The sequence below is a fragment of the Phaethon aethereus genome (genome assembly GCF_964289735.1).
Source record: "Phaethon aethereus genome assembly, chromosome: 3".
NCBI classification, from domain to species: domain Eukaryota; kingdom Metazoa; phylum Chordata; class Aves; order Phaethontiformes; family Phaethontidae; genus Phaethon; species Phaethon aethereus.
In genome coordinates, this window is record NC_138576.1 from 376363 (window position 1) to 388797 (window position 12435).

At 56.5% G+C, this 12435-nt stretch overlaps 1 protein-coding gene across 8 annotated transcripts in view; it reads right to left on the bottom strand.

Moving 5' to 3' along the window:
• Positions 1 to 1544: 1544 nt before the first annotated feature.
• The window catches only part of DTNB (dystrobrevin beta), a gene marked incomplete at its 5' end in the record, with an annotated part of 196188 nt that continues 185297 nt past the window's right edge, over positions 1545 to 12435 (bottom strand). For 5 of the 8 annotated variants that reach the window (XM_081998024.1, XM_081998022.1, XM_081998021.1 and 2 more), the window contains 2 exons: positions 1545 to 1867; positions 4928 to 5017. In XM_081998024.1, the coding sequence (XP_081854150.1) occupies positions 1788 to 1867; positions 4928 to 5017 (170 nt within the window). In that variant the 3' untranslated portion in view covers positions 1545 to 1787. The remainder of the gene's footprint in view (positions 1868 to 4927; positions 5018 to 12435) is intronic. The other 3 variants (XM_081998026.1, XM_081998025.1, XM_081998023.1) reach the window with 1 other exon arrangement.

Consider the following 12435-nt stretch of genomic DNA (forward strand, 5'->3'; position numbering starts at 1 on the left):
GCGGCATCCCGGCCGCGGGTCCCGGTAGGTCTCGTGGGGCGGAGAGCGAGCGCTTTCGTAACGCCCGTCCTCGACGGAGCCCACGCAAAACCCAGAGCCCGGCGCCCCGGCGCCGCGCGTGCTCTGGCGCCCGGAGGGGCTCCCATCGCGTAGGCGCGCCGCAGGAGGACCGCAGTTTACCTCCCGATCGTTCCCCGATTCTTCTGCCAGGTTTTTATCTCACCGACTTCGCGGCGTGAGGAAATCGCTCACTCCCTGGCGGGGCAGTATTTACATTCCGCGCGACGGCTTTCGGACCACGTGCTGCTTTCGGTGACACATCTCCGCCCGTCCCCCCCACCGCGATGCTGCTGCAACGACTAACAGAGCAGAATTTGTCTTACTGCGTCTCCGCTACCACACACCCTCCTTCAAACTCTTCAAAACCCCCTTCCCTATTTCCCATGCATGCCACAATGCGCATTTGGAAAAAAGCAGCAGGGTCATCTGCTAAGCATCTAAAATATTTAACGGAAGAGGAACGTTCCTCGGGCAAAGAGAGCCCTGTGGTCTTCAGCCAATGCGGTTCTGCTTTGGAAACTCCCGTTTTAGCTAAAATCAAACTTACTGCACTTCTTCCTACAAACTGGTAGCGTCTAGCAGAGATGCGCTCCTTCAGGCGAACGTGTGACGTCTAGCACTGACGGACAAACGGCATCAGGGAGCAGCGCGTTTCCAAACACCCGAACGCTTTGCAGCGCTCGCTGGGCAGGAAAACTCAGGAGAACGAGCTCTGCGGTGGGGAAGGTGCTCCCCGCCGCTTCCGCCCATGCAGCAGGAAAAGGGGCGTACAGCAAAAAAAGGATTAAAAAGTTCCGTTTTGTCGATGCTGAAATGAGGTTTGGCTCAAGCGAGACAGAAACGCCCGGGCTGTTCCAGACCTGCCCACGTCTGCTTCTCGCGCTTTGGCTTAAAACATGGAAAGCGAAAGCCAAGCGGCCCCTGAGCAGGGTCTCTTCCCCAGGAGGGCCTGGGAAGCGCCTGCGCCTTCGCTTGTGGAGCGCGGCGTGAGGAACAGATCTCCCGCGGACCCCCCCGACTCAACCGCCCGCCGCGCGGCTGTTCGCAAGGCTCGGGGCCGTGCTCCGCGCCCGCGCCGATCGCCTCCAGCCGCGGCAATGACTCTGCCAGCGCGCGTTGCGGATTCCTTCGCACCGAAGGAAGACGTGGTCTGGGAGGATTAGCGCCCAGACCTGCAAGCCGGGGACGGCGGAGACGGAAGAGACCTCCTGCCAAACCCGGCCGGGCCGACGGCACCGCCTGCACGGGACCACCCTCGGCGGGGTCGTTCTGAGCACTCGGCCAGCCGAGCCGACGGGAGGCGGTGGGTCAGCAGGGGACGGTCCCACCATCAGGAACTCCACCAGTAACCAGCCCACGCCTTGTTTTTTCCTCACACGTTCGTCTGAGCTGGGCTCCTCGCAGCACCCGGAGCCGCTCCTCCTCCTCTTACACATTTCTGTGCACAACCGTCGCTGGAAGAAAAACTTTCCTGAAAGCGGAATACACGCGTTGAAGAAACCCTGGCCACGATGTCATCTCAAGCCGTGGCAGATGCCGGAGAGAGCGCCCCGGCAGCACGGCGGTGGCCGGAGCCGGCAGGTAAACCTGGGCCGTGCCTGCCGGTGGTGCCGCAGCAGCGGCCAGGCGGGCTGCTTCCACCCGCAGCCGCCTGCGCTCCCCCGGGACGCCAAACGGAGACGGCAAACGGCTCCTGCCGAGGAGCAAGTTGGAAAACGCTTTACAGCTCAGAGACGGTACTTTGTCCCCTTACCTCGGTCCTTTCCATTCTGCATTTTTTCTGTTTCTTCTTCATCTTCTTCCTCTGCTTCAGAAAAAAAAAAAGAAAAGAAAAAAAAAAGCAAACGTGAGACAAGTAGGTGACAGAATAGATGCTTGGGGAACTTTTCTGCGGCAGCTGGTAACTGGCTTTTCCGGCATGGCTGTCGTCACAGGGGAAGCAGGACAAGTGTTCCGGCTCCAAGGAGAACCTGGATGGAAGCATCATCATCCTGCCCATGGCACGGTGCCTGCTCCCTGCCGGTGGCAAAACAGTGCCCATGCCACCCCAATCGGATCGTTAGAGGCTGTAGAGTGCTAGCTGGAAGCAGCGCCTACGTTGCCCACAAGAGCGGACTACCAGTGGACTACCACCTGGCCCAGGTGGTATCGGGACCAAAGTCCCCGCTGCGCTCTTACGTCAGCACCGTAAGACACGAAGAGCTGCACAACGCCCGCGCTGGGGAGGGAGCCACGCCATCCGGGCTGAGGTCAGATCTGGGGAAGAAAAAACGGGTGAAAACCTCGGAGGGTCCCTCCCGGCGTGGCAGGGTTTGCCCACCCAAGGTGTTCAGTGCCGCCGATGCTCCCGGCGGGGCAGAGCCACCGAACGGGGGGCAGGCTGCGCCCCCAGGGACAGGCGCGCGTTTCACGCCCGAGAGCTGGTGGTTCGTGATATTTAACTCCGGTTAAGCGGCAGAGAGTTTATGGCCAGGCTCGTATTTATGCGGCAGCGCGCGGGAGCAGAAGGTCACGTTCCTCCGCGGGCGCGGGCTCGTATCCCTCCGTGCAAGACTGCAGCGAGAGCCGTGTAAGCGGGCAGCGGTCACTGCGAGCGGCAGTCCCGCTCCCGCCTGCTGCCCTGCCTGCGAGAGCCAAGGGAGGGAGAGAGCCCTGCAGCAAAAGGCACGACTTGAGAACTGGAGCGTTCTGAATTGACCTGCTCGCCGGGGACCTTACAAACGTCTGCCGGCGCTGCGGCTGCGGCGGCGGGACCGGCGGGACCTCTGGGACTCGCACTCTGCCGACTCGGCGACGGCTGCCGGCGCGTCCGTAACGCGAGTGCCGGAGAGATCGCTGACAAAACCAGACGCGGGTTTAGTTCCGGGAGACGCGACCCGGCGCCCAGCAGCCGCTCTGGCTCCTCCAGCCGCTTCCCGCCCAGCAGTTTTGCGGGGCGGGGGCTGAGCCGCCCCCCGCGGCGTCGCGCCTGCTCCCCGGGGACCTTAAGCAGCTCAGCGGGCGTAAAAGCGCGGTCGGTGCCGGGCATTAGGCTACCAGCCCAGGAGCAGGGGCGCAGCCAGAGCTCCTCCGGCGTGCGGCTCCTTTCCGAAGGAATCCGTTCTCCGAGCTCGGGCAAGGGTGCGGGGAGGCAGAGGCGCGGGGGTGTGTGCACCGGCGTCTCACGAAACGCCCAAAACACAACGCCTGCAGCTATACCGGGCGAGCCCGGGGCTGGGGGAGGCAGCCGCTCCCACAGCTTGCCTCGGGGACAATGTGTGTTAAATCCCACCGACTCTCGTCAGCTGAGGATAACTCATGCTCTTCCCAACTTACACGAACGAAGCGACTTCAGATCCTTTCAAGGGAGCCTCCCTTAGCATCTGCCGATCCTCAAGCAGGAGGCTGTAATTAACGCCGCGCTCACTCCCTTGTGAGCCGTAACCGCTTTGCGCGGTCCCCGACGAGCCTGACGGGGCCGCCGGCAGCGCACGCCCGGGCTGTTCGCATTTGCCAAACTCTCAGGGATTTCGGAGGAGGGCAGGAGAGCCGCGGGTCCAGCCGACACTTCAGCTCTGCCACCAGCCACCCCGGGCCAGACCCTGAGCATCAGCCACGCGGCCGCAAACGTGCTCTTCTAGTAAAAGCACAAAAAAAAAAGCTACTGCAGGCATCTGTTTTGGGCAGAAGGTTTGTTCACCGGGCTGCAGCCTGGGGGAAGAGCACGGCGCGTCTTGAGCACCGAGATTTATTGAAGACACACTGCGACGGCACCAGCGATGCTGCCGTCGCCCATGAAAGCCTCTGTTAACTCACGGCTGCCTTTGCAGCCGCGGCACAGAGCTTAGAGCGGCTGAATTTACTGCTTAGCAGTAAAATATCAACCCGGCTTATAACCGTGACTCCTCCATTAAGGGCAGCGGGAACAAAAAACCTAACTGGTTTTAATACAGAGCTTGGCAAGTTTATGGGGGGATTACGTGCTGCAGCGCCCGGATACAGCAAGGGGCTGGGGGAGGCGCGGAACGGAGACCGTGAGGTTCAGTCTGAACGCAGAATGCTTTACTTCTTAAAAGAGAAGACAGCCCACAAACAAGCTGCCGGAAGCCTAAATGATGGTGCACCCCGTCGCTGACAGCGCTCGAGAGCCACGGGACACGTCCCTGGACTACAGCAGAAGCCGCCCCAGCCCCATCGGGGTGTTACCTCCACAGGCACGGTGCGAAGGCACGAAGGGAATAATTATCTTTTTTCCACATCGCTGTTTAATCCTCTGTTGCAACTGGCCTCACGTAGATTCACTACGTATTAGTGATTTCGGCATCTAGCGGGGATTCACCGCAGAGGGGTCTCGCCCGCCGCTTGGGCATCGCCGTCACTGCGTTTGGGGTTGGGGAGCCTCACCTGCAAACCCGCCCGGCTTCTGACCGGCCGGCTGGTGTTGTTAAGGAGCTCTGACCTGCAGAAGCGGGACTGGAAAGCGGCACCTCTGCTGCCTAGTAAGCGGTCCGGGACGCGCCCGCAGGCTACTCCGGAAAAGCCGCTCGGTGCTGTTGCACGGATCGGTGTGAGCGGGAGCGCGGGGCTGGGCGCGAGCCTGCTTCGTCAGCCGCCAAGGGTGCTGGCAGCCGCGTTTGTAGCCGCAGAGTATTGCTGACACTGTCGGCGACGAAACCGGTGGAAAGCCTGTTTAGCAGGTATCTGGAGTTCTCGAAGATGCTAGCTATAAAAACCATTTTTCATTTTATCATTGAAAAAATGAACACGAAATCTCGCATTACCCTTTAAATATCTTTTATAAAAACTAAAGTTAAAGGCAACCCTCCGACTTGTGGCTTCGAGCTCTCTGTTTTCCGCTGCGTGCTTATGCCGCTAAATTAACTCTTACCTGAATGAAGCTCCTTCACCAGCGACGACATGGTGTTGGTGATGGAATCGGCGGCTACCAGCAGGTCATTGCGGAGGTTCCTCCTCGTACCTGGGAGCAGAGCAGACACACAAACCGCGGGAATCGCACGTGCCACACTGCCACGGCCCCACCTCCTCGTGCCACGATGCGCAGCCGCGCGTCCCTCACCGGTGCCCACCAGGGTCCCCCCGGGACGGAGCTCGGGCGCCTGGGCGTACGGGGCCCCATCGAAGCAGCTCGGCTTAGCGGGGAGGGGGGGGCTTGCTCGGGCAGAACCCCGTCCTGCCCGGGTGGCTGGTCAGCTGCCAGACCGCGCTGCGCCCTGGCGAGGACGCTGCCCGCCGGCCAGCTCAAGGGCAGACGCTTCTCTCCCCGTGAGGCGCGTCGCGGGGTGCCGGCTGCGGTGCGGCTCATCCGCGCTCGTTGCTGGTGCAGAGTCGTTACCGCTGCCGGCGTCAGGGCTGGGGTTCGAGGGGAGTAGGAGACGACGGTAACCGAAGTCTTGCGCTCTGCAGAGCTCCTCCTGCACCGCTGGAGGAAGCAATCCTCCCCCTCGGCGTGCCGCGCAGCCGGGGAGCACGGCGCTGCGCTGTCGCCCCCGGTCACACCGCCTACTTCCAGCCCGGGCACGTGCCGCGTGCCAGCCTCTGCTCGAGGGACCCGCTCAGCGGCCTGAACGTTGGCTGCGGCTCTGCCCGAGCAACCAGGAGCGGCGAGGGGCTGCCAGCTGCAAAGGAACCGTCAAACCGGCTGCCGCCCACCAAGGAGGTGAGCGAGGGCCGCGGGAGCTGCCGCGCGTCGGCGGTGACGCTTATTGCCTCTTGCTGACGCTGGGATGATAACGGTCGTCTTCACCATCTACTCTGGTTCCCTGCGCAGGTCATTCTGGCAGAGTCAGCCATACTCCTGCGGCAGAGCATCCCGCCGACCGCAGCCCGATGGTGCAGCGCGCCGGCACCCGTGGACGCCGCAGACGTGGCTCCCCGTCCTCGCCGAGCCCCCTTTCCTCCGGCGCCTTTCTGCGCCGCACTGTTTCGGTTTCATTTGGAGGCTTCGGTGGCGTGGGGTCCTGTTTGCTGCCCTGGGGTCTGCAGCCGCAGCGTCTCAGGTCGCGGAGCCGACGGCCCCGAGCTGGAGCTTTGCCGGGAGCCGGTCCCTGCAGCGGTTCATCGGCCCCACCTCAGCCGTCGCCGCGCTTCAACTGCTCACAGAAAACGGCTCCAGGCGGTCTGCTGTCCCACACGGGCACCAGATGTCTGCACCGGCGCAGCCTCCGGCAGCACCATTTGACGCCGAGCGTCTCGCAGCGCCCCAAGATCCCAGCGTTCCAGATCCCATCCTGCCATTTACCCCAGCGAGGGCACGACGACAACACGTGTGGAACCGCCGGAGACATCTGACGGGACATCTCGCAGCTGTGCGGAGCTGCGGTAACGACAACCGCACGCCGCACGTTCACTTTTGAAGTCGGGTGCCCCTCTCGTTCCAGACGTGCTGCTCTCATCACCCAAACGCCGCGCTGGCTTTCGCTCCGTCCTCGGCGCGGTCCCCAAGGGAAAAAATGCAGATTTTGGCCGACGAGGCTGGGACCTGCCACTTAGGGGACTCTGCACCCCTTACACGATGGCGGCTACCTCAGCCAGCTCTCTAGGTGCCCTGAGCCCCGTCGCTGCACGGGACGGCCAAGCGCGGCCGCTGCCCTGCGCGGTGTTACTCTTGGGAGTGGGAGGTTGTAAAACACCGGCACATCTGCCCTGCGAAGCAGCTGGATGACGTTAACGAGCTCGTCTGGACATCTACGTGCAGAAGCCACCTGAAGCCCTCCCGGCTGGTGGTATTAAATTATTTTATTATGTGAAAACACGGAAATTTTATCCTGCTTCCTGTGTTCTCCACTTGCCTTGAATTTGCCTGATTCTGCATGATTAATACGAAAGAGCACTAATTGTGCAGATTGCCTCTCCGGAAGGATCATTCCAGGAAACCTATTATGGAGTCTGTTGACCTTTTTTTTTTTTTTTTTTTTTTAATCACTAGGTTGGAAAGGACCTTCAAGATCATCAAGTCCAACCATTAGTCCAGCGCCACCATGTCCCCTAAACCATGTCCTGAAGCGCCACATCCACACGTTTTTTGAACACTTCCAGAGATGGCGACTCCACCACCTCCCTGGGCAGCCTGTTCCAATGCCTGACCACTCTCTCAGTGAAGAAATTTTTCCTAATATCTAATCTAAACCTCCCCTGGCACAACTTGAGGCCATTTCCTCTTGTCCTATCACTAGTTACTTGAGAGAAGAGACCAACACCCTCGTCGCCACAACCCCCTTTCAGGTAGTTGTAGAGAGCGATAAGGTCTCCCCTCAGCCTCCTCTTCTCCAGACTGAACACCCCCAGTTCCCTCAGCCGCTCCCCATAAGACTTGTGCTCCAGACCCCTCACCAGCTTCGTTGCCCTTCTCTGGACACGCTCCAGCACCTCAGCATCCTTCTTGTAGTGAGGGGCCCAAAACTGAACACAGGATTCAAGGTGCAGCCTCACCAGTGCTGAGTACAGGGGCACAATCACTTCCCTACTCCTGCTGGCCACACTATTCCTGATACAGGCCAGGAGGTTGTTGGCCTTCTTGGCCACCTGGGCACACTGCCGGCTCATGTTCAGCCGGCTGTCAACCAGCACCCCCAGGTCCCTTTCTGCTGGGCAGCTCTCCAGCCACTCCTCCCCAAGCCTGGAGCGTTGCCTGGGGTTGTTGTGGCCAAAGTGCAGGACCCGGCACTTGGCCTTATTAAACCTCATACAGTTGGCCTCTGCCCATCGATCCAGCCTGTCCAGATCCCTCTGCAGAGCCCTCCTGCCCTCCAGCAGATCAACACTCCCACCCAACTTGGTGTCATCTGCAAACTTACTGAGGGAGCACTCGATCCCCTCATCCAGATCATCTATAAAGATACTGAACAAGACCGGCCCCAGAACCGAGCCCTGGGGAACACCGCTTGTGACCGGCTGCCAGCCGGATTTAACGCCGTTCACCACGACTCTCTGGGCTCGGCCATCCAGCCAGTTCCTCACTCAGCGAAGAGTAAACCTGTCTAAGCCACGAGCCACCAGTTTCTCCAGGAGAATGCTGTGGGAGATGCTGTCAAAGGCTTTACTAAAGTCCAGGTAGACAACGTCCACAGCCTTTCCCTCATCCACTAGGCGGGTCACCTGGTCATAGAAGGAGATCAGGTTGGTCAAGCAGGACCTGCCTTTCATGAACCCATGCTGGCTGGGCCTGAGCCCTTGGTTGTCCTGCAGGTGCCCTGTGAGCACTGTCAAGATCAACCGCTCCATAATCTTCCCCGGTACAGAGGTCAGGCTGACAGGCCTGTAGTTCCCAGGATCCTCCTTCCGGCCTTTCTTGTAGACGGGCGTCACATTGGCAAGCCTTTTTTTTTTTTTTTTTTTTTTTTTTTTTTTTTTTTCTCTTGCGAGAGTTTTTCTAGCAGTTGAACAAGCCACCACTGTGCTTATCACAGGAGCTGTTGGCAGCGGTGGACCGTATTTGCATCTGAGAAACCCCGAGGGATTGTTTTCTCCTCTTTCAAGACGATAAACAGCAGCATTAGTTTTCCAATTAGCTGGTGGCCTCTGTATCTGAATATTTCAACCGGAATACCATCAGGGCGTTTTATTCTACTAGCGCGGCACTGCGTTCTCCCTCTGGCCAAGTGGAAGACCAAGAGATCTCCTGCGGAGGAAACTTATCTAATCTTAAGACTATATGGTCAAGATCACTGTGATTCAATCCTTTGAAGTTTCCTGCTCTAGACCTTCCTTCGCTGATGGGGAAGCTCACAGAAGATTTGTGCCCCGGGAGGAAAGACGAGACGTTGGCATTCCTGCCCACTCCTGGGTCATGGCAGCAAGAGGTGGAACAGCACCGAGACCTTCACTCCCTTTTCCTCCTCTCCCCCACTGTGACATTTTATAAGAACCTGGTGGATAGGCAAAAGTGAGCAAAAATAATTTAAATGTGTTTGTCAAAAAAACCCAGAAAAATAAGAGTACTGCAGGCATTGCCTATAGATTTTTTGCTTCTGGGAAGTCATCGCCACCATTGACAGCAAGCTGCTGTGATGCGGCTGCTGCACGAGTTCTTAGCCCAGCCCCGAATAGGTTTATGCAACACCTGGTTCACTGCAACATGCATCTGAGGTGCTGTCAGGCGTTAAAAACCTAGGAAAAAACAAGTTTTTCACTTTGGGCAACATCAACAGGTCCTGACGAAGACTATCCCCTTATGAACCAGTCATTCAGGTAAGAGGCATGAATGAGCCCTTCATTAATTACATCAGCTCCTGCTGGAGCCAGGAGCTCAAGGAAGACAGCTCTGATGAGTGCAAACCGTGCAGAGAGCGTTTGCTTTGTCATGGCTTTTGCCTGTATCTCCGAAGAAAAAAGCAGATGGATAGAGAGCGGATCTGGATGCCAAAGCAATACTGTAAAAGGGAAAAAAATCAAGTAGGACAGCTAATGTACTACTATAATCATATGTTCATTACTCCTCGCAGCAGAAAGGAGATCATTTCATCTCTTTGTGCTTTCCTAATTAAAAAAGGAAAGGGGAAAATGATGAAGCAGATAGAGCAGATTTTCCTAGTAACCGGCAGGACTCGTTGCGCTGCTGTTCCACTTTACGCAGCCTGGAAAAAGAAAGCTGGTCTGCAAAGGAGGGAAGGAGATGCAGCTGCCAAAGAAATCAGTTGAGAGCTCTCGGCTGTACCATCAAACTTGTTGTAGAGATGAAGAGGAGGCGACTGGACCACCCACAGCAACAGATGGAGTGTTGTGCCTCTGGTATTTGGCATCTTGCCTCCCTGGAAATGCCTGCTCTGCTGTCGTTTCTGGAAGCGCTTAGAGAGATGAGGAGCTTGTTCCTACTGATGGGCTCGGAAAAAGACGTATCCTTCGCACAGACGACTTGCAGAGACTCGGTGTTTTCAGACTGGGTGTCCTCCACCACCTGACCCGTTCACCGGCTGAACCGCTGGAGAACAAGGAGCAGCCTTTCCCCCTGCGGAGTGCGGTGGGGGCTAAGGGCTCGCAGTCCTCGCCGCGGCACTCCAGGCACTCCAGGCACCAAATACCAAGTAAAAGCATTCACTGATACCTCCTGCTCCTCTGCTACCATTCGGTAGTGTCTTTGCTCACCTTCTTCTGGCAGCAGCTCGTTTAGGCAAGGAAGAAGGTCGTTCTAGAAGGATATATCCCATGAACAGCTGATAAATGCAAATTGTTACTTAAAATCTGTTTGGTTTTCAGATATTTCATCGGTTCTGGGAAGCCCGTTTTCACGTTTTCTTTGTTTTGAAAAGGAGACCGTCCATCTGACAGAGGCACCTGACATAACTGTTCACGATCTTCCCCACCCGGACTGAGAAACCACCACCTCCGGTTTTGTGACGCCGCATGATTCAACCTGTCATCTTCTGAAGAAATAAACAACCCGGCCTCTGCGACGAGGCGAGGGCTCTTGTTTACCGCGAAGGATCAACAGACAGGAGAGGCTGCAGCATGCCGGCGCTACAGGCTCCGAGACGTCCTGTGGGACTTCCCGTAGAGAACCAAGAGGTCCGTACGAAGAGTTGCTGCCTGCCGGCTGCCACCGCCCGCAGGCGCGTGACGTCCTTGCCAGTGCATCAGGGAGAGGTGGGGTTTCTGTCCTTCTTTCCTTTGTTGTCAATAAGAAGAATATAAAATACAAGTGTGTGTCCACCTCCAGCAACGTGGATCATGTCCAGAAACAGCCTCTATGTCTGTCAGAGGTACCTGGGGACACCGGGTCCTGCCGTTGTTTTACTCGCAGCTCACATCCCGGGATGCTTCTGGAGTACCGAAGATGAAGAGTTCTGGACCAGTATGGGCAAAAGAGAAGAAAGGAGCGCATAAACCCCACGCGACACCACTCCTGAGAAACACAGAGGATGCGCACCCGTTCCTACCGGGAATGGCTTCCTTTGCCACGAGTGCAGCTGAAGTAGGTAGGACTGAAGAATAACTAACTTCCCCCTCCTTTGCAGTGAGATGGTCCCTGCAGGTAAAAAAAATATTTGCCAAGTTTCTTGACATCAGACTGACCGTCATGTCTTTGCTCGCCGCCTTCCAACATCGCCAGGTAGTCGAGCCTCTTCAGTATTTGAGGGAGAGGCAGTGGTCTGCATTGAGCTGAACAGGTTTCCATTTCATATGATTGTCTTCAAGTTTTGGAGCCCTTCTGGAGCCAATAATGGCTTTGACATGGAAAAGTTTGACTTTTTTGAAACGCGTGACTGTAAAACTTTTTTTTTAAAAAGCAACAGCAGCTAAGTATAAACTCACACTACCTACAGGAGTTGAGGAATAAAAATATGTATGTCAACTGCTGCCCTGATTTTCTACAAAGCACGACAAGTTGTGTTATTCACAAATGGACAGCTTACCCGTTTGATCCAAGCACACCAATTTTACCAAAGAACCGGAGGACAAGGTGGACAGGCTGAAGCTACCTGATAATCCAGCACTCCCTGTGTCGACCTACGGGCAGTTGGCAGCAATGAGTCTAGGCCAGAAAGTGGTATTTTTTCAAATGCAGCAGGGAGTAGCATGTAGAAAAGGAGCAAAAGAAGGAGCTCTGACCACTGGAGCAAGAAAAAGTTCATTGTCCTATCTGTCCTTCTGCTTCTTTGTTACGGTCTTCTCCTCGCTTCGCTTTGCTTCACTTTTCTCCTCTTCTTCTCCTCTTCTCCTCTCTCTTCTTCTCTTCTTCTCTCCTCTTCTTCTCTTTCTCTCTCTTCTCTTCTCTTCTCTTCTCTTCTCTTCTCTTCTCTTTTCTCTTCTCTCTCTTCTCTTCTCTTCTCTTCTCTTCTCTTCTCTCTCTTCTCTTCTCTTCTCTTCTCTTCTCTTCTCTTCTCTTCTCTTCTCTTCTCTTCTCTTCTCTTCTCTCTCTTTCTCTTCTCTTCTCTTCTCTTCTCTTCTCTCTCTTCTCTTCTCTTCTCTTTCTCTTCTCTTCTCTTCTCTTCTCTTCTCTTCTCTTCTCTTCTCTTTTCTCTTCTCTTCTCTTCTCTTCTCTTCTCTTCTCTTCTCTTCTCTTCTCTTTTCTCTTCTCTTCTCTCTTCCTTCCCTTCCCTTCCCTCCCCTTCCCCTTCCCCTTCCCTTCCCCTTCCCTTCCCCTTCCCCTTCCCTTCCCCCCTTCCCCTTCCTCCTCTCTCCATTTCTCACGTTTAACACTTTTCTTCCCCCCACGGGGCTGTGGCACGCCTGTGTCTCCAGCGGAGCACGCGAGCCCTTCTGCAGGTGTGCACCCAGCCAACCGCTCTGTCAGGAACAGCCTTCAGCTGCGCTGCAAAATTTCCACTTCCTTTCTCCCTCCAAACCAGCAGAGAGGTGAGTAGCTGTTAGCTAAATACTCTGGATAAGAGGGCTGCTTGTTTTCTTGCTTTTGGTCACTGAACTGCTTTTTTCCTCTTG